General features: G+C 36.1%; 1 protein-coding gene across 1 annotated transcript; it reads right to left on the reverse strand.

The window, feature by feature from the left end:
* Positions 1–5113: 5113 nt before the first annotated feature.
* LOC139690240 (beta-glucuronidase-like) lies at positions 5114–18562 on the reverse strand. Its single transcript, XM_071587570.1, has 12 exons — positions 18155–18562; positions 17680–17862; positions 17263–17441; positions 16140–16306; positions 15440–15678; positions 12968–13108; positions 11534–11706; positions 11303–11449; positions 11137–11221; positions 8215–8391; positions 5642–5780; positions 5114–5353 (listed from the first exon to the last, which is right to left on the reverse strand). The coding sequence occupies exons 1-12, from the start codon at positions 18353–18355 to the stop codon at positions 5208–5210; spliced, it is 1977 nt and encodes a 658-aa protein (XP_071443671.1). The 5' UTR covers positions 18356–18562; the 3' UTR covers positions 5114–5207.
* Between the last annotated feature and the right edge of the window lie 68 nt (positions 18563–18630).

The raw sequence follows: 18630 nt of genomic DNA on the forward strand, positions 1-18630 counted from the left end.
AACTACTCTTTCCAGTACATTCACTCAAGGATATGATAAGACAGGTATGGGAAGAGCTGGATCTAGAAATATAACTATCATTGCCGAGCACATTAAAAGTTCCAGTGTGAATATGGGATAAGAATTAATGTTGGGAAATTTAAGGTGATGAGGTTCTCAAGAAATAGGAAGGCTAAGTTAAAGATCCAAAAAGTTGGATGGCTGAAACTAATACAGGTAGAACAGTTCACCCATCTTGGAGTTAACAACAGGGACCATAAGTAAAGATAGAAAGAAAAATGAGTGAAACCTGATATGGAGCATGGTTTTTTGTGGTTCTGTAAACTGGTTGCCGAAGAAAGAGGATAAGCATAGATGACTTTTAGATGTTTTAGTAAAGAAGAATAGAAAGCAGAATGGACAATAAGGAAAGCAAACAAAGAATGTATGTAGGGGAGGAGAGAGTTTGTTGGGAGAAAATCATAGGCTACAGAAAAAGTAGATGCAGGTCAGTTTGAGTGGCAATGAATGTTGAAGACAATAAGAGGCAGGTATGTTGGCAAAGCGAGATAGAGGGAGGAAAAGGTTAGATATATTGGAAGTAATGAATGGAGGTGGAGAATATGTTAAGCTAGAAAATGGTTTATTGGAATTGGGGATCTCACAGTATTTAGTGTTATATTTGGGTTCTAAAAATGTAGCAGTGCACAATCATATTTACCAACGGCTTTGCATGCTCTATATTTTTGCAAATATATTCACATAATGGTTTAGCACTGTACTCTTCAGCATGAAAGATGAGCTATTAGTGGGAGTTAAAATAAAATGATAAGAATAATGCTTAAAAAACTAGGCTATATAATTCCTCGCTATTTTTCCTGTTCACTTGCCATTCATGGGAAAATTACTAATTATAACTGTTTGGAAAGTCAGTAATAAGTACATATAAATTCTTTTGGTTCTAGAGTTTGTCTCTTTAATCTTAATTGTATGAACTATCATACTGTGGTACTCTGGGGTTAGTAATACATTTTAAATCCATTCATATAAATTAAAATCACTGGGTTCATTTCAACACTTCTTTTACATATTTAACTGACCATTGTTTCAGTAATGTGTGTCATTATAGAGGTTTCAGATCAGGTGAAGTCTCATATTAGGAGGTGAGGGAATTTGTTTGGCAAGGGAGGTAATAGAAGGTTAGGGATCTTGGTAAGTTGTGTCATCCTCAATGTGGACTCACTATCTGATGACAAAGACGAATACATATCTAGATGAACACTATCCCATATCTTGGGAGGTTGGCTGGTCATGAGGTGAGAGGTAGGTGAATGCTTAGGATGGGAAGAGGAGAGATAGCGTTACAAAGAAAATAGCAGCTTTTAGCAATGTCAAATATTAATTTAAATTGCCAAAAGCTCAAATAATGTTTTACTTTGTATTGACCATTGATTTCCTTCCTATTCTCCCCCCCTTAGATATTCAATTTGAAACCGATTACCCTCCATCTGGTGGAAACATTATCTTCCATAAACATTCCCCTCCTGATAACATATGAGACCACTCACCTCATCTGACACCTTGAGAATGACAAGTGATGCAGAACCATGATTGGTTAAATAGAAAAGTATAGAAAATTTTGCTATAATTTGAATTGATTATGATGGACATTTAAAATTTCTACTAGTGATATCTGGCATCATTTCTTATATACATTTTTAACATTATTACTTCTAATGCAACAATTTCAGAGTGTAAAAATCATTCGCCTTGACTGGGCAAATGATTTTTACGCTCTGAAATTGTTGCATTGAAATGCATATTAGCGGATGACTCAGTCAAAAGTTACTGTTGTGGCATCTCCCGCAGTTTCTTTGGAATTTATTACTTCTAATTTATATAAGAATATATGATTTAAAATTCAGTCTGTGTGTGACTCCAACCTAGTTCTTCTAATAATCTTGATGGATCACTAAATGTGTCGTTACATCATTTTAGAACTTTAGCTTCTTGTGGCTTAATGTATTATTTTGTTATCAAACTGACTTTTCAAGGAACTCATTCACTAGAAGCATTTTGTAAGTGAGACCTGGCTGATGACTGGTAGTACCACTCTTTTACCTTCTCGTCACTTTTCCCCAGTTCTAAACTAATTGTAATTGTCCACTTGATATGTAGACCCCCAAGCCTACTCTGCAGATAGGTCTAATCCATTTCAGGTAATTGTGGAGGCAATACTTACTTCGGGAGAGGTATGTGCCAAACAGTAATTCAGAGAGGGAAAAAATTTAAAGGGAGTAGAGGAGGATAGAGGTGGTATACATGTAGTTCATTGCTTATAGATGTGCCTCTACAAAATGCACTCCCTTTGAGGGGCAGTATCCTAAAGTTGGACTTGCGCATACCAAAATCAGTTGCTGTGCATGATACCTGGCTTACATGTACCCCTCAAAGTTATCCCTTCTCTGCACTTATTTCTCCTCTCGCATATTTTCATCAGGTTAACGCAAATGGATTATAACAGCCACATGCTATATAATAGATTATACACTTGCTGTGGTACATACAGTAAGAGCTTTAAGTAGAGCTTTTCTTTTCCCACAATTTCATTGCTACATTCTTTTTCAAGTTCAATTTCAATTTCCAATAGTTGCATAACCTGTAAATTGAATCAGTGTCATTTTATAAGGCTATTCTATCCTTTGGACTTCAATTGTATTATCGACAAATAAGTGAAGTTTACTGTAGGAAGTGGTTCTTTCGGGTTTTCTTCCGCGTGTATCCATTTTTCGGACGATATTTCGCCAACGTTCCAGTTGGCTTCCTCAGGTCCACTGAAGTGCCGATGCAGGTTTTGGTCCAATATATATACCCTCTGTTTGGCGCCTATTTTTAGGAGGTGTGCTCTGATTCGTTGAAATCCTTGAGGACACGTTTCCACGCGCTGGCGAGGGGGTAGCCGTCCTCGCGGTTGAAATTTCTGGGCGTTTTTGCAATTTCAATTGCCTCTCTGATGATCCTTGGGTAGTAGCGGCCTTCTTTATTCAATAAAGTGGCGTTGTCAAACTCAATATTATGTGTCGGTCCACTCCAATGATGTTCAGCCACCGCTGACTGCTGGAACTGTCTATTTTTTACGGCCCTTCTGTGTTCTTGGACTCGGCATTTCAGCGCTCTTGATGTTTGGCCGATGTAGGAGTTGCCGCAGCTGCATTTGATTTGGTAGATTCCTCCAGAGATGTCTTTTGGGAGGCGGTCTTTCGCGTTGACGAGGATATTGGCCACTTTGGTTACGCATTTGAACCTGGCTGAGACATTGTGTTTCCGGAGGGCCCTCGCAATTCAGTGGACCTGAGGAAGCCAACTGGAACGTTGGCGAAATATCGTCCGAAAAATGGATACACGCGGAAGAAAACCCGAAAGAACCACTTCCTACATCAATAATCTCCGCGGAAGCCTACATGGAAAGTGAAGTTTACTATTAGCCATGGTGCTAATGTAAAGGAGGAATAAAAGTGGACCAATGGCACTTCAATAGGGAAACATGCATGTATGTCATGACTTAAACTGTTAGGCCTAACACAATCTTTGACATCCTTTTTACTTCCGTACACATCACTTGAATAGTTTCTAATCCAGCCTTTGGTATTTTTATCTCTTATAGGCTTATAACTTTGTTAAGCTCTTTGTTGAAAGCTTTCTTCAAGTCTTGAAAAACCATGTCAACTCTTACATTATTTTCTACCAAATCTAAAGTCATTACCTAATTCTCATCGGATCTCCAGAAACCACTGCTTTTTCATAAATTAACTCTTTTGAATGAGATGGTCCATTATTATACTATTAATTATTATGTACCTTTATTATGACCATATTTGAAATTTATCTTAGGAAAATAGGTCTAAACACTGTTTTTCTATCCCTCCTTTTAAATATACTTTATATTAGCAATTTTCTGCCATTGAGAACTATATAATTTTATAGGGACTTCTTAAATATAAGTTCTAGATGCGGTGTTATTTTAAAAACCTATTCTTAATATGAGGTCTGTCTGGAAATTATCTAGCCATGAAATATTTTGAGAAAAATAGCCTACCTAGAGCAATGAGACCTTAGTTCCCTCCCTATGGTTCGCCACAGAAAATGATTATTCAATACCGAGGGGGACATCATTGCCTTATACAAATTTATTGGTGTGGTCACCTTTAAATCATACTATATACATACTCGATTCCAGAGAAATTATAGCATTGGGAAGGCAAAGTATGCACTATAACATTTTTGACTTGCAGCAACTCAAAATGTCTTGTAATGGCATAGGTAGGTAATTGTTGCCCAATAATATACATTGAATACTTAAAATTAACAAATTTGAAAACCTTTTGTTGGCTGCTTTACAATATGATGACAGGATTAAGGAGCCCCTCCAAGTTCAAATTATTGGTTTGAATATGAATTTCACAGGGAATTCATGGTTGGGTTAACATTCGTGGCAATAAATGCATTAATCATGTATTCTCTGGTAGCCAATGCTCAAGTAGAATGGAGGTTTTTAATTTGGCAATTTGTGCTGTATCTGCTATAGAATAATGCGCTTCACACCATACAAAAACTCCGCGCTACACTCAATGGCAATACTCGTAATGTCTTTGTGTGAAGCCTGGAATAAGAAGGGGTACTATTTTAACACTTCAATTGATGTAATTTTAAAGAATACTTAACTAAATTCAACTAAGCTTGCAGTACAAATTCCAAGAAACTGCAGGAGACCACGACGGTAACTTTTAACGGAGTCTTCCACTAAAGTGCATTTCAATTCAACAATTTCTGAGTGTAAAAATCTTTCGCCTTGAATGATTTTTACACCCTGAAATTGTTGCATTGATAAACTTGCAGTAATCGAGGTGACACTGGAATGAAACAAGTTTGGACTTGAATTTTTTTAGAAGATTCTGTTTACATGAGTGAAATTTATTTTGGTTCTGAAATAAAATCTGGAAGCGAATGAGTTTTCAACAATGACAAATTAAATTCAGGAGAGCTTTTGTGATCCGTGCAAAGAAATTATTTTGTGTTTAAAGGGCAAATAGTAAAGACAAGGGAATATGGCAAAAATTTTATTCAATATTCAATAAGTTTTTGTTAAAACATTGATGCTTTAATTCTTTGTTGACTGGAAATCCTTTAGCATTGTCTCCAAAGAATTACAACTGCAAAGGATCACTTCCTTAAAAGAGCAGATCATCCGGCAGGGAAATATGAGCATTGAGATTAGCGAGAAACCAATAACGCTGTCTGGTGACATGGGCTGCTAATTTCGGCTTTCTCTCTCGAGTGAACACCCCTTTCATGCATCCCCCAGGCCGGAAGTACTCTAGAATGAAATATATGCATTAATTTCATCTGCTGATTATCTCGTGCTGGAAAGAGAAAGGAAAATCAGCGCTGAGGGACAAAAACTGAAGTGGGGTTGGTCAAAATAAACTTTCCTCAGCCTGTAATACGCCTCTAGTTCAAATAGCAAAATGCTTCCCCTTCATGTGGGCTACTTCACTATTATGTTAAGCACAAACACAATAGTTTTCCTTGCGTTTCAATTGCAAAGACATTTTTAAGCATATGAATTAACATAGTTACATTATTTTTTAGTTCTGCTATCTACCTGCAGGCGTTGCAAAATCAGCAAAGTTCCAAATCATCTCTCCAATAAAAAATCTCTTCTGGCGAAGTATATCAAAGGCTTTGAAATGCCTTTTCAAGGTAGTTGCATGGTACTCTTCTGTCCACAATGATGAAGGCTCCTTAAATTGTTATAAATTATCCTATGATTAATTGACGCTCTTGTTCAATGAATTTGAATACTTACTTAGATGGTAAGATTTCATTTAAGATAGATGACATGTGATGTACACATGTATTAATTTTTTACCAATATTGACACTTCCTCAAAAATAAGTCAAAAGTAACATGAGTTTATATTACGACTGTAGCATAAATAAAGATTATTAACGGTAACGAATGGTTACATAGACCCCCAAGTATTAGTGTGATAAGGGGACTAAGAGTCCAATGGTCCTCTGTTTCCCTAGGGTTTCAATGCAGGGCAACCTGAGGTATGGCATTTTGAGGCACCAAATGCCATGGGTAATTTGCTGTAATATGTAGATGAATTGTCGAAGTATGAGTTGAGACAATAAGAAAACAATCTAGGTTTCCTAAAATATTAAAATTCATCTAAGAGCTTTCTTCCTAATATGACCATCATGAATTCCAATAAGTTGAAAATATATTTTAATTTCCCGGATTGTAATTTCATTTCAAAAGCAAAATAATATTCTGGTTTAATTTTTATGAAGTATTTGTGTTGTACAAGGGCGATTCAAAAAGTAATGTCTCCTATTTTTTTTTCATGAAAAATCAAATTTATTCTTAACTTTGTGTACATCGTAGGAAAGGCTGAGCATTTAGCTATTTTTCTACATAGTTGCCTTGACAATCAATCAATTTTTGCATATTCATTAAATGAAGAACACAATGTATTTTTCCACTGTTCTTTATTTACGTACAACTAGTTTCAACTCTTAAGCGTCATCATCAGGTACAAATTAATCAAGTCGCAGTCCATTTATATATCATTCATGAGGGAGAGGAGGGATCTAGGATGATGGAAAAAGGAATGAGGATGGGCAAGTGGGAAGAGCTAGAAATCAGGAAGACTTTAAAAGCGGGTCATTTGGTTAACGATTTATTGTTTGAATACCTCCCCCTAATCTTGGAAGTACACTTTTCCTTCACAGAAAGACTCAACAACCCCCCCCCCCTACTGTGAACCCACTAACCACCTTTCCTGATGCTCAACACCCCTCTCGCCCTTCCCATCAATGCCGATTGCAACCCCACTTTTTCCCCTCCTCCCCCCTCTCACCCATCCCTCTTCTCCCTCATGAATGGTATATAAATGTACTGCGACTTGATTAATTTGTACCTGATGATGACGCTTAACTGTATAAACTAGTTGTACGTAAATAAGAACAGTGGAAAGATACATTGTGCTCTTCATTTAATGAACATGAACTTCCACAAAGTTGAGCCGGGAACGATTGAACACTTTTTGTGTCACGAAGTCAACTGACGACTGCTTCTTGCACTTCCTTGTCTGACTTGAATTTCTGTCCTCTAAGGTGTTTTTTGAGAGCAGGAAACAAATGTTATTTGTTTGGGGCAACGTCCGGGCTGAAAGGAGGGTGGTCAATGATATCCCAGCCGAATTCATTGAGTAGGGTGGTTGTTTGATGTGACACATGTGGATGAGCATTGTCATGATGCAAACACACTCCTTTGGTGAGACACCTTTATGTACCCGAGGACCTCAGACACAATATTCTGCACAGAGAAGTAGCCACTCTCTTCATTAAGGCCCTCCTTTTTATCATGAAGGGTAATTCTCCGGTTGTTGTGCACCATCTCGTCAATTGGAGCCACTGTTGATTCCGGAAACTTGGCCACCTTGACTGCTTCTCATCGTAGACGTTTTCCCAGCCATCAAAAAACTCCCTGCACAACTTCCGCACGTTTTTGATGTCCATACACATCCCAGTGTACACTTCCACTACATGGCGATGAATTTATATCGGAGAAGCAGTCGTCAATTGGCTTTGCAACGCGGCGGGAGAAGGGTTCGATGCCAGTATTAAAAAGCTGCTTACAAGGATGCAAAAAGTGATTGATTGTTAAGGCGACTGTGTAGAAAAATAGCTAAATGCTCAACCTTTCCAACGATGTATGCAAATTTGAGAATAAATTTGATTTTTCATGAAAAAAAATAGGGGACCTTACTTTTCGAATCGCTCTCGTATCTCCTCTGCTACAAGCATCTAGCGTGAAGTACATAGGCGCATATGTATATGACACCTTGATCCACCATTTTGGTTCAGCTTTTTTCAATTTTCCTCTTTTTATAGCATATTTGAAACTAAACAACTGTCATTTACACATGATTATTCAATCAAATGAAAAGATAATATTTTAGCTTATTCTTTAGGTAATGTTGCCTACTGTGAGAGGAGTGACTTGTTTGTAACAGGTTTTTGGGTGCTAAAAGATTCTCTGAGGAAGGATGTATCCCTGGAAAAGATTCCCACCATGCATGCAGATCAAAGACTATAGGCACCTACTATGACCACAAGCATCAACTGAATTCATTTTTAAATTTATTTTTTAAACTAAGAGACATACTGCATGAAAGCCTGCAATGGAGCCAGCACCATATTCAGACATTATAACAGGCTTTTTAAACTTAACATTCCATGCCAACATTTCTGACACAGTTTGATGAATGATGAGGTCTAAGTGCCCAGTGTCACTATACCAGCTGCTGTATCTATTGACACATATAATGTCCATGAATTGAGCCTGAAATGGTATAAATGATAAAAAATGCATTATAATAAAATGAATATACTTATAAAATAATTGCAGGGTGTCCACTAATGAAGGGGAAAGAAATTTCTGGGTATTTCCAGATTATTTTTCATTTTCCCTGATTTTAAAAATGCCATGCAACAAGAGCAGATCAATTCAAAATTTACAGGACAGGGAATGCAAAATGTGTGAGAGATTCATTCATTGATATGATCTGTTCCCGAGTCCCTGAGATCCAAAACTGTGAATGCGACAAACATTGTTCTTTTTTCAGATATTTTTTCCCCATTTACCGAATTGCTCCTTGAAGTCTTGCTAGTGGTAGAAAACTATGGGCAGTGTCTCTTAAAAGCAGAAGCTCAGAATGAACACATGCTTTTTTTCTTTGATCTTTAAGATGATAAGAGATGACATAAGACAAAAAAAACACCACAGCATTTAAATTGAATCCAATTTTGATAATAGAGGAGAAATAAAAACATTGCTGTTAATTGACGATGTTGTTTTACTGAGTTATCCTGAAATGTTTATAAAATAATTCTAAGATAGTTCCCCATTAATCTTATCTTTTTCCTTTAATTTCCCTTATTACTTAATGAATCATTACTAGTATGAGTTTTATCACCAATATAATTTCAGTTGTCACTCTCTGAAAATATACTATCATCAGAGTCACTTGAGGGTAATATTACTATGATTTACCATTATTTGGATTTTGTTGCAATCTTGTATTTAGTGATACCGCAACAGGTGACATGATAGCCTTGAGGGTAGAACGGTTGGCAACTAACTAGAGGGCCCAGGGTAAAATCTGGGTGATGCCTTATGTCATCCCTAGCAAAACCCAAGCTGTATGCAATTCTTTGGACACCAGAACTTACTGAGAAATCACAGGTGGTACATGGAAAAGAGCTAGTCCCCATAACCTGAATGTGTAAATTTCATGAGACCATAAAACACCAGGTGAGCTCAGGGAGAGAATTGTGATTTGAAGTTACAACATTAAGCATGCAAGAAATCTTTTAGTATTTTTTTTAAATTCATAGACACTTTTTTATAAAAATATGTGCCTTTTACTGCATAAGTACAAGAAAATCTCATAAAGCACAGCAGGAAAGATTCTCTAAGACTGAAATGCAATCACATTGAACCCAAATTCAACAGGAGGAGATAAGGACATTTTGAGATGTTGAAGTTCTGGTGCTTACTTCCCATATGACCAAATGCTTATATTGTCTAATGTGAGGAGCAAATGACTCAATCCTCAAAGTAGTGGCCATTGCCATTGATGTGAACACTGAATGCTAATCCAAGGCTATAATCAAACATCTTTCAACAGAGATATGAACAATGAAGTGGTAGGGAAGGTAAAAATGTCATCGGTTTCAATGTTTACATGAAATATCCAGCAATTTTAATTCAATGAAAATTGGTATAATTAGAATGTTTTAACTTTTAGATGGCGCAATTCCATAAATTGCTTATTTTTGGTAGCATTAAATAAAAAAAATTAATATGATGCATAATGAAAGCCAAAAAAATACTACGTTAATCATAGCATAGAGAAAAAAAATTTCATCTCATGAATATACAAGGTACAGCACTTAAATCCGGACCAATTTCAATTTGAATTTCAATTGAATATTGTAGTTCCACTGGATATGACGATTAGCATTCTTGAAAGCTATAGGCATCTAGTAAACAGTCATAACCTCAAAATGGCTGAGATAGAAGAGTGGAGTACAATTGAAGAGCCACTATCATTGAAAGTGTTTGCGCTGGGCATTATATTTCGAAATAGTTTGATTCTTCTGGTGCCCCAGATTAACTGTTTACCATATTATGGCTAAATATAATGCTTCGGAGAAGTCTGAGGAAGGTTTCGCTAACCCAGCGAGGAAATTTCATTCAAGGAAATGTGTGCTTGTCCGTATTTAAGCGCCGCACCCTGTAGACATAATGTTATCATGTCAATGCAACAGTTTCAGAGTGTAAAAATCATTCGCCTTGACTGGGATGAATGAATGAATGATTTTTACACTGAAACTGTTGCATTGAAATGCACATTAGTGGGTGAATCCGTTAAAAGTTACTGTTGCGGCATCTCCCGCAGTTTCTTTGGAATAATTTTATCATTAATGTTGATGGTGGCATCTGATGCTCTTGTCTGGTGTACCCAGTAAACTTAATAGCATTGAATTGCTATTACTCCATCTGGCATAAGCAATGATGAGCAACATTTTAAAGAGAAAAATCTGGCCAATGAAAAGTGTACAGGTGATGAATGAAAACTCTGGGTGTGCTCATAAGTAATTCTGTAATGCAGCCCTGCTTCTATCACAGTGATATTAGGCCCCAGGCTAGGAGGGCTACTTAAAAATGAACCCTTACTGCTTGACCCCTTAAATTCTTAAGACTGTACAGAACACAAAGAGGAATTACCCAGATTTTCCCCAGATGGGTGGACACCCTGCAATTGGATATGAACGCAGTAAAATATGATTATATTGAAACTTTAAAAAATTTAATATGCATCTGAACCACATGCAGCAATATACGATTTCCACGTTACCAGGTTTCACAAACCTGCATTGTCTAGGTGTAGTAAAATTAAGAAAGTATATCTTGTTTAATCAAATGAAATTGTGTTTAAATAAAGCATGCATTAAATTTTGTAGTATTTTTTTAAATTCATAGACATAAAACATAGAGCTTAACATCTGACTTCAAACTTACAGCTTTATCATTGGAATATTGCTGACTCGTCACAAATGTTACTGGACGAGATGAGTCAAGTGCCTTCGTGTGATTTACAAGTTTGCTGGAAATGGCAGAGAATAGAAAGATACGGATAATGTGCTCTTATCATTACATGTAATCCAGTGAATTTCAAACAGGTTACCTGAAATATAAATCTGCACCTTTTTCTTGAGAGAGAGGTTCATTGGCAAGAGACCAAAGAATAACACTCGGACGATTTTTATCTCTCTGAATTAATTCTGTCATGACTTTTTTATGTTTCCGAAGAAGTATGTCTTCGGTGAAATTACTGAAAGAAAAAAGAAAATTAAAAATAGAGTTATAATGTAACATAATGGTAATTATTTTACAAATAATGCAAATGCCTTCTCACTTTATGCCTATTGCAGGGCTTTCGTTTATGATGACAATCCCTTGATGATCAGCCAGGTCCATTATTTCCTCAGAATAAGGATAATGTGATGTACGGAATGAATTTGCACCTATCCAGTGCAATAGATTGCTGTCTTTTACTGCAAGTGGAAGGCTCTCACCTCTTCCAATTATCTAAACAAAAAATGCATACAAGTAACTAATTCTTGAGCCAGAAATTATAACATGAAAAGATGCAACGGTACGAGTAAAAAACAACTTACAAAATTCTAAAAAATTAGCATAAATAGCTCTAAAATAATGCTCAGAAAACTGTCAAGAAAGCTGTATAAGAAAGGAGACAATGAAAGCTCTATTAAAAAAAGGGCACAAATAATCTTGCTTGTGGTTCAGGAGAGCAGTATCCTCAGTTAAGTGCCTTTGATCTAAGGCTTCTCTGTTAAAGGGTTATGAATACCTGTAGTTGTGATGATTCTTTTCTAGTCTCTGCTAGAAAGACTAAAGACATTTTTTGCATGAAGACATTGGTGTTTGTCAGTTTCCTCTATAATGTTGGCCCCAGAATTCTACATTATTTTTGTGAGCAAGACAACTACAAAAATAAATATTTTGGGTGTTTTTTAAAGGTAATTTTCTTGCTTAGAGGTGAGTGGGGAGGAAAAGGACATGTAGTATGATGAAACTTTCATTTTCTGTATGTCTTAATAGTGCAGTAATCAACTTGAAAGTTGGTACATACGTGATGATTGGGCTCACCTCATACTAAGCCATGTATGGTAAGTGAAATTCATGCATTAGGGCATCCTTTCCATGATGCCTGTGGTTTCCCACAAAGCTCTGGTATCTAAAAATTATATTGCTAAGGTGAAGCTGAGTGTGCCCAGAGGTGTCATACCTGGATTCGAGCCCAGGTCTTCTGATCAGTAGTCAAGTAATCTACCGGGTGGCCTTCCACACCCCTCTGCTGGTCTTACACACAAAAAATATGATTAAGACAGTAAGCCAAAGAAATTTCTCATGGTATTTGTTTTTATACGGCTGTAGCTGCTTATGCGGAACTGTGAGAAGGATTCCAGGAGATGCTAAGGCAGGATAGGAAGCTTTTTGCCAGAATTTAAAGTTTGGCCTGGAGTAAGTAATAAATTCTAGGGTGGAAAAGGCTACTCAGGTCTTCCAACAGGTCAGTTACTCTATCGATGATACCAACGTTTTGGAAAATGAGTCGTTTTCCAAAACAGTATAATTGATGGAGGAACTGACCTAAGTAGTCTTTTCCACAGAAATTTGCAAGGAAAACACAAGATCAGACTTCAATAAATTACAGCCGTTGAGTTCTCTGTAATCCACACCAAAATTTGGACTTTGGATTTGATTAGTCTTCCCCTGGTTAAATGGAAGTTAATTAAAGAAAGAGTTAATATCTGAAAGAACATACATTGGAGTCTTCATGCCTTCCAAATCCATGGAAATAAAATGGCTTCCTGTTGATCAGCAACTCATTACTGTTCCATTCAACAGTCCGTATTCCAGCCGGCATTCTGTAAACATCTCTCTCTCCATCTTTGTTCAATATAATCTGCAAAGAATGGAGGGCTTATTTTTAGCATACATACATACACACATACATTTGCACATTGGGACAAAAACGAGTAGGTAATTACATGAAAGAGACAAGGGAGGAGTTTTGGATGACATAAATTAAGTAAGGCAAAATTTGAATGAAGTATGTATACATGCATTGGCAAGCATTTGTCTTTATGAGTACAGACTCAATTAAACGAACCCTGTTCTGAGGAAATTTATATCCATTTATTTGATAAAAGATCATAATCCAAAATGATTGAAAAACACAGCTGATTTTAGTATCATAGACAGAAAGGGTGATTAAAGAAATTTGATTTCTGATTTCCCCGAATAAATGGATTTCCGGATTAGTTCCAAAAGCATGCAAAGTAAGGCACTGGAAATGAAACATTTTCTCAGAAATATATTCCTGCATTTACCGATTCAATGTATTACCCCTTTTCTCAAGGCATAGTAAGGAAGGGAGGAAAAGCAAAAGGCTAAGAGATCAACTCAAAAGAGAGTTGGGTCAAGTAAGAGGATCTCTCTCAAGTAGAACTGTGTTCTTTCAGGTTTTACCTAGATGTCCTCCAAATCACACTGTCCAAAGCAACTTCTTTCATTTGCTGTTAACTTCTGCCATTTCTTATTCCATCAAGTATTCCTATCTATCTTCCTCCCCTTCCTCTCTTTTCTCCAAATTTTCCCTTTTACTCTTTATCGCAAATAACTTCAGCATAATATATCCCGGCTTATACATGTATGTAATACATAGATGTCTTTCTCTTTTTTATTTCTCTCAGCAGTTGTCTCTCCTTGCTCCTTCTCAGCAGCACTCCTCCATCCCCCAGCCTATCAGTCTATTTAACTTAAACTCTTCTCCACAATCATATTTCAAAACTTTCCAATCATTTTCCATCTTTCTTTTTGACCATCCATGTTTCACCACAGTAAAACGCCACTTTCCTGAGAAAACATTTAGCAAATATCTTTTTAAGTTCTATTGAAACTCTACCCACTGGGCAAGTAGGACTAGGCAAGAAGTACTCATACCTTTTCAAAAGCTTTCTTACCCATAGATATGCCCTTTCTTATTTCCTCAGTATAACTTTCATTCTAAGTTACTAAGGTTCCCAAATACTGAAATTATTTAACTCGCTGAACAGTTTTTCCTTTCATGGATATGTCAGTGATTGCTTTGTTCCTATATACTCTCAACACTTCTGTCTTTTCTATATTTATGTTCATTCTGAATTATGTCCTTATTCTTACAATACACTACAGCATATGTATACTTTAACTCCTCTTCAAATTCCACCCATACTGCTTTATCATCTACATATTTCAGTCTTGATTATTTCTCCTGCCACCATAACACCTCTTTCTTTTCCTAATGCCTTATAGTAAGGTCTTAAGAATATATATTGAAGAGAGTTGATGACAGACATCATCCTTGTATGACATTCCTTCCAATACTTATCTCATCTGTTTCATCATTTCCAACGCTTACCACAAACTCCCAACTCTTGTATCTATAAAAATAATACTTCTTCCAATAATGGTCATTGTTTGATTGGAAAACAGACTAATTTTGGAAGAATTATTTCTTTTTATAGATGGGAATATCAGCTGGCTTAGCTACTTGTAGCAAGATATCTAATTACATTATATTTTCACTAGCATTCTTTAATTTATATGTTAATTTTGTTCATGTAGTGCATATCAGTAAGGATCCAAAATCTTTTGGTGTGACAAATATAATGTGCAATAGTTAACGAAAAAAACTAAATCAAATGATGATGATCAACAAAAGTATTGAAACCTGGTTCAAGGTCTTGCCAATCTTTACAAATACACTTGAGTGGAATCTGAAACTATCTATTGAATACATGTGTGGTAAATTAGCTTGGTTGTCAATCTAAACATTCTTTTATGTTCCCTTATACATAAGAAGCATTTACATTGTCACTATTTTCATTTGCTGACATGTATGCATTTACACTGCAATTGTTTGACACAATAATTTTGTATTTATTATTATTCATTTAAGCCAGGGATACTAAACTATTTTGCACTTTTGGGGCAGATTCAGGTATGCAACATGTATTGCTGGTCAGAGGGAGGGGGAGTTTTACTCATGTTATCCAAATTGCACCAGAAGTGCCAAGTGATGGTTCATGTGGACGCAGAGCAAGGCCGACCTTGGGAGTGGAGAACTGCTTACTTATAGGAAGTCAGAGCATAAGAGACCATGCACAGACTGCAAGCAGGTCTTAAATAAACAAAATGGGCCTAGTCAGATCCCCTAGGCTACCAGCTGAGCACCCCTAATTTAAAATATTACCTCCAAAGTGTAAAGATATCCAGGTGAGGAGTCCATGAGAAACGGCCACCATAAGTTCACTTTTGGAATTTGAATTTCACTTTTACATCCAATTTTAGTGGCTACCATAGCCTTTTTCCTCACTCCAGCTCCATTTGGGTCCCACCCTTCATAGACATATACTAAACATGTAGCCTGAGATTGAACAGAATTTTCACTGTATGGAGGACTTGCAACTGATACATCAATTTTTAGTATACCTGAAAGATATTATCGAATATAATGACCTGCATATAATGTATATTACCAAAAAACAAGAATTATAAACATGGATATAACACATCATGGCAACTCTTCAATCAAGTATCAGGATTCCTCTTTGATTTCCCTGCTATTCATTTAATAGCAATAACATTGACTTTAAACCCTCTCCCATATGTAGAATCACATGCAAGGCTAAATTTGAAATGTTTTTAATCTCTATGTCCAATTCCATCCTTGAATAGCTCTGTTTTCTACAGCAGCAATAGCCACTGCATTTGGCAGATTGGCAATTGCAAGTAGAGTAGACTGTGTTCTACAATTGGGTAGTACAGATAAACAGGGCCCTCCAAATTCTACTCTTCCTACCCACCCATAATAAAATGCAACATAAAAAAACCCTTAATGGGTTACTCAAATATGACACAACCTCTTCCTAGATGCTTGTTATTACACCCACCAGTGTTTTGACTAGATTCATCATTTAAGCTGCTGTTAAAGCTGGTTAAAATGGAAATATCATCAATGTAGGTTGATGGAGTTGTATACAGTAACACAGATCTGTGAATTCCAGCATAATTGAAGAAGTCAAAATTGAAACTCTGTTCTCTATAGCCCTTTGGATACCTACAGAAGAAGGAAGAATGAAATGGCTGGTAAAAATTACTGTATAAACTGATGATAAAAGATTGATTAAAGCTGATACATTTATCATGGCATATGAAAACACATTACACTTTGATGAATAACTGATCGAAGTAATTTTCCACTTGATAAAAGATCAGGAGAGCTGATGATGATGTAATACATCGAAATCCAGTCGTAAAATAAAAGTTTTATCAAGTGGAAAAGTGCTTTGATCAGTCATTCATTATGTTCGACTTCCACCACATCATGCCTGAAGCTAGTCAATTTGTAAATTACACTTAGTTTGGTTGATCATTAAAAAAAGGATAACTTCAAGTAAACCTTGAGATGGAATACCCAGATAAAATATTATTTACTACATTTCTTCAGGTACTTGGTGCCCACCAAAGATGAATGCAATTCTCTTATTGCATAGTTGCACTCCTTTTGATGGTATATATGCCTTACTATATACAAAAGGAGAATCATGAAATGTCAATATATATTAAGAGAAAGAATGCCTTAAGCCCAATTCTATTAGTCCATGCAATGCTATACTGAATGCAAAAGACCTACATGGAGATATTGATAGAGTGAGAGTGAAACTATGACCAATGCAGGTATGTATTGGTAGTTACTAGGACACAAACATTCCAGAAGAGTTAATTATCGACTAATGAATATTCTAAAAAATATACTTGGTTTAGCTACCATCTGGAAGTGCTATAATAGAAGCAAAACACTTAACTGTTAATAGCTATGCACCACCAATAAAGAAGTATCCAGTTAGTTTGAAAAATGGGATAATTTTTCTTTCTCATTTTGAAATAGTACTTTCTACACAAAAATCCTTTTTTCTTTTAATAAAATAATGGCGATACAGATTAAAGCTGTGATCATTTAGGATTTCAATGCAAGTGTCCACAGGATATGGGGACCTGATTTGGATCACTCACCTAGTGGAATCATTCATAACCTTCACATATCCCTGAGGGATTGTGGTTGGTGTTAGTGTGTTGTTTACAGCAACTGTAACTCTGTCATCAAATTTACTGAAGTTAAGGAATTCTGTAATATCCACTTGAAAAGGAAGATGTCCTCCTTCATGTGTAGCTACAAAAACACCATTAATCCACTAGAAGATAAACATCCATTAAGAAAACTATTTTAGACAAAAAATAAAGCCTATGACATAGTTATTAAGATAATCAGTAACTCCGTCAAACACCTTAAAAAAATAAATAATTTTTTAAATCTACCTGAAAGTGCATTAGACCATTTTCATGGACATTTTGAGAATTAAAATGGCATAGGTCCAAAAATATGACTAAGTATCCTCAAAGCAAATAGCAAACAATAAGGCACAGACTTACAATACGAGAATGGTAATGGATACTTCCAAATCTAATGAACACCCTTCTTCTTTCTAAAGCCCAATGGCGAGGAGTAAAAAACCTTCTGTCGTACCACACCACACCAATGTGATCTCGAATGGAACTCTTTGCGGATATGTCATTGTAACTTGATGGTACAGGCATTAGCTCAATGGGTCCCAACTAGGCATAACATTAAAGATTGTTAATATTGAGCTATGCATTTGAATAGAACAAGAAAGCATTTATTTCAAGAAGGAAATCTCGACAGACATTAAACAGGTAACTTCACAATTATGGCTAAAAATTCAATTTAAGTAACAGATAGAAGAAGTAGAAAATGTTCGCTAAATAATATAAATGACCGACTACTGCAACCTAAAAAGTAAGAGTTCAAAAGAGCACGCATTTAAATTGTATTCTATTTGCAATACCACGAAGAGAATGTGTAAACCGCAGCATATATGGTTTTTACCTCTGACAAATCTGATGCATACCATTTCTCCAACATTCCCAAATCTTCATGACTAGCTGAGGAAACTCGAAAATTCCAGAGCCCATCCAGAGTCCGAATTTCTCTAGTTTCAGATTCTCTCGGGTATAAGATACCCATACAAAGTCTTTTCTGCACGATTACAAGTACTAATAACCAAACGAATTTATAGGCCCCATACATTTTTAATTAGTGATAATGGCAACTTGAAACGTACCCTCAAAAGTTACGAAGTGTTTACTTTATAACGAATGATTTCATTAAATATAATGGCATAAAATTGAATTCACATAGTTTTAAAGACCTATAACATGTTCACTACAAGGTTTTTGATTGAGGTTAGTAGGTAAACAATATCTTTCCATTTAAAATAGTAGCGCGGTTGCGTCGACAAGTCGCGCCCCTTGAATGACAAATGATATACATTGTCCGCAGATGCGCCTTATGTTCTGTTTTTA

This window comes from Hetaerina americana, unplaced genomic scaffold (assembly GCF_022747635.1).
Source record: "Hetaerina americana unplaced genomic scaffold, ioHetAmer1.1.p SCAF_3, whole genome shotgun sequence".
In the NCBI taxonomy this organism is placed as follows: domain Eukaryota; kingdom Metazoa; phylum Arthropoda; class Insecta; order Odonata; family Calopterygidae; genus Hetaerina; species Hetaerina americana.

Coding starts and splice junctions, on each gene's coding strand:
- LOC139690240 (XM_071587570.1), bottom strand. CDS start 18,355: ATGTATGGGGCCTATAAATTCGTTTGGTTATTAGTACTTGTAATCGTG. Junction 17,442..17,679: donor TCCATTACCATTCTCGTATT/GTAAGTCTGTGC, acceptor TTTATCTTCTAG/TGGATTAATGGTGTTTTTGT. Junction 11,222..11,302: donor GGTGCAGATTTATATTTCAG/GTAACCTGTTTG, acceptor TGCCATTTCCAG/CAAACTTGTAAATCACACGA.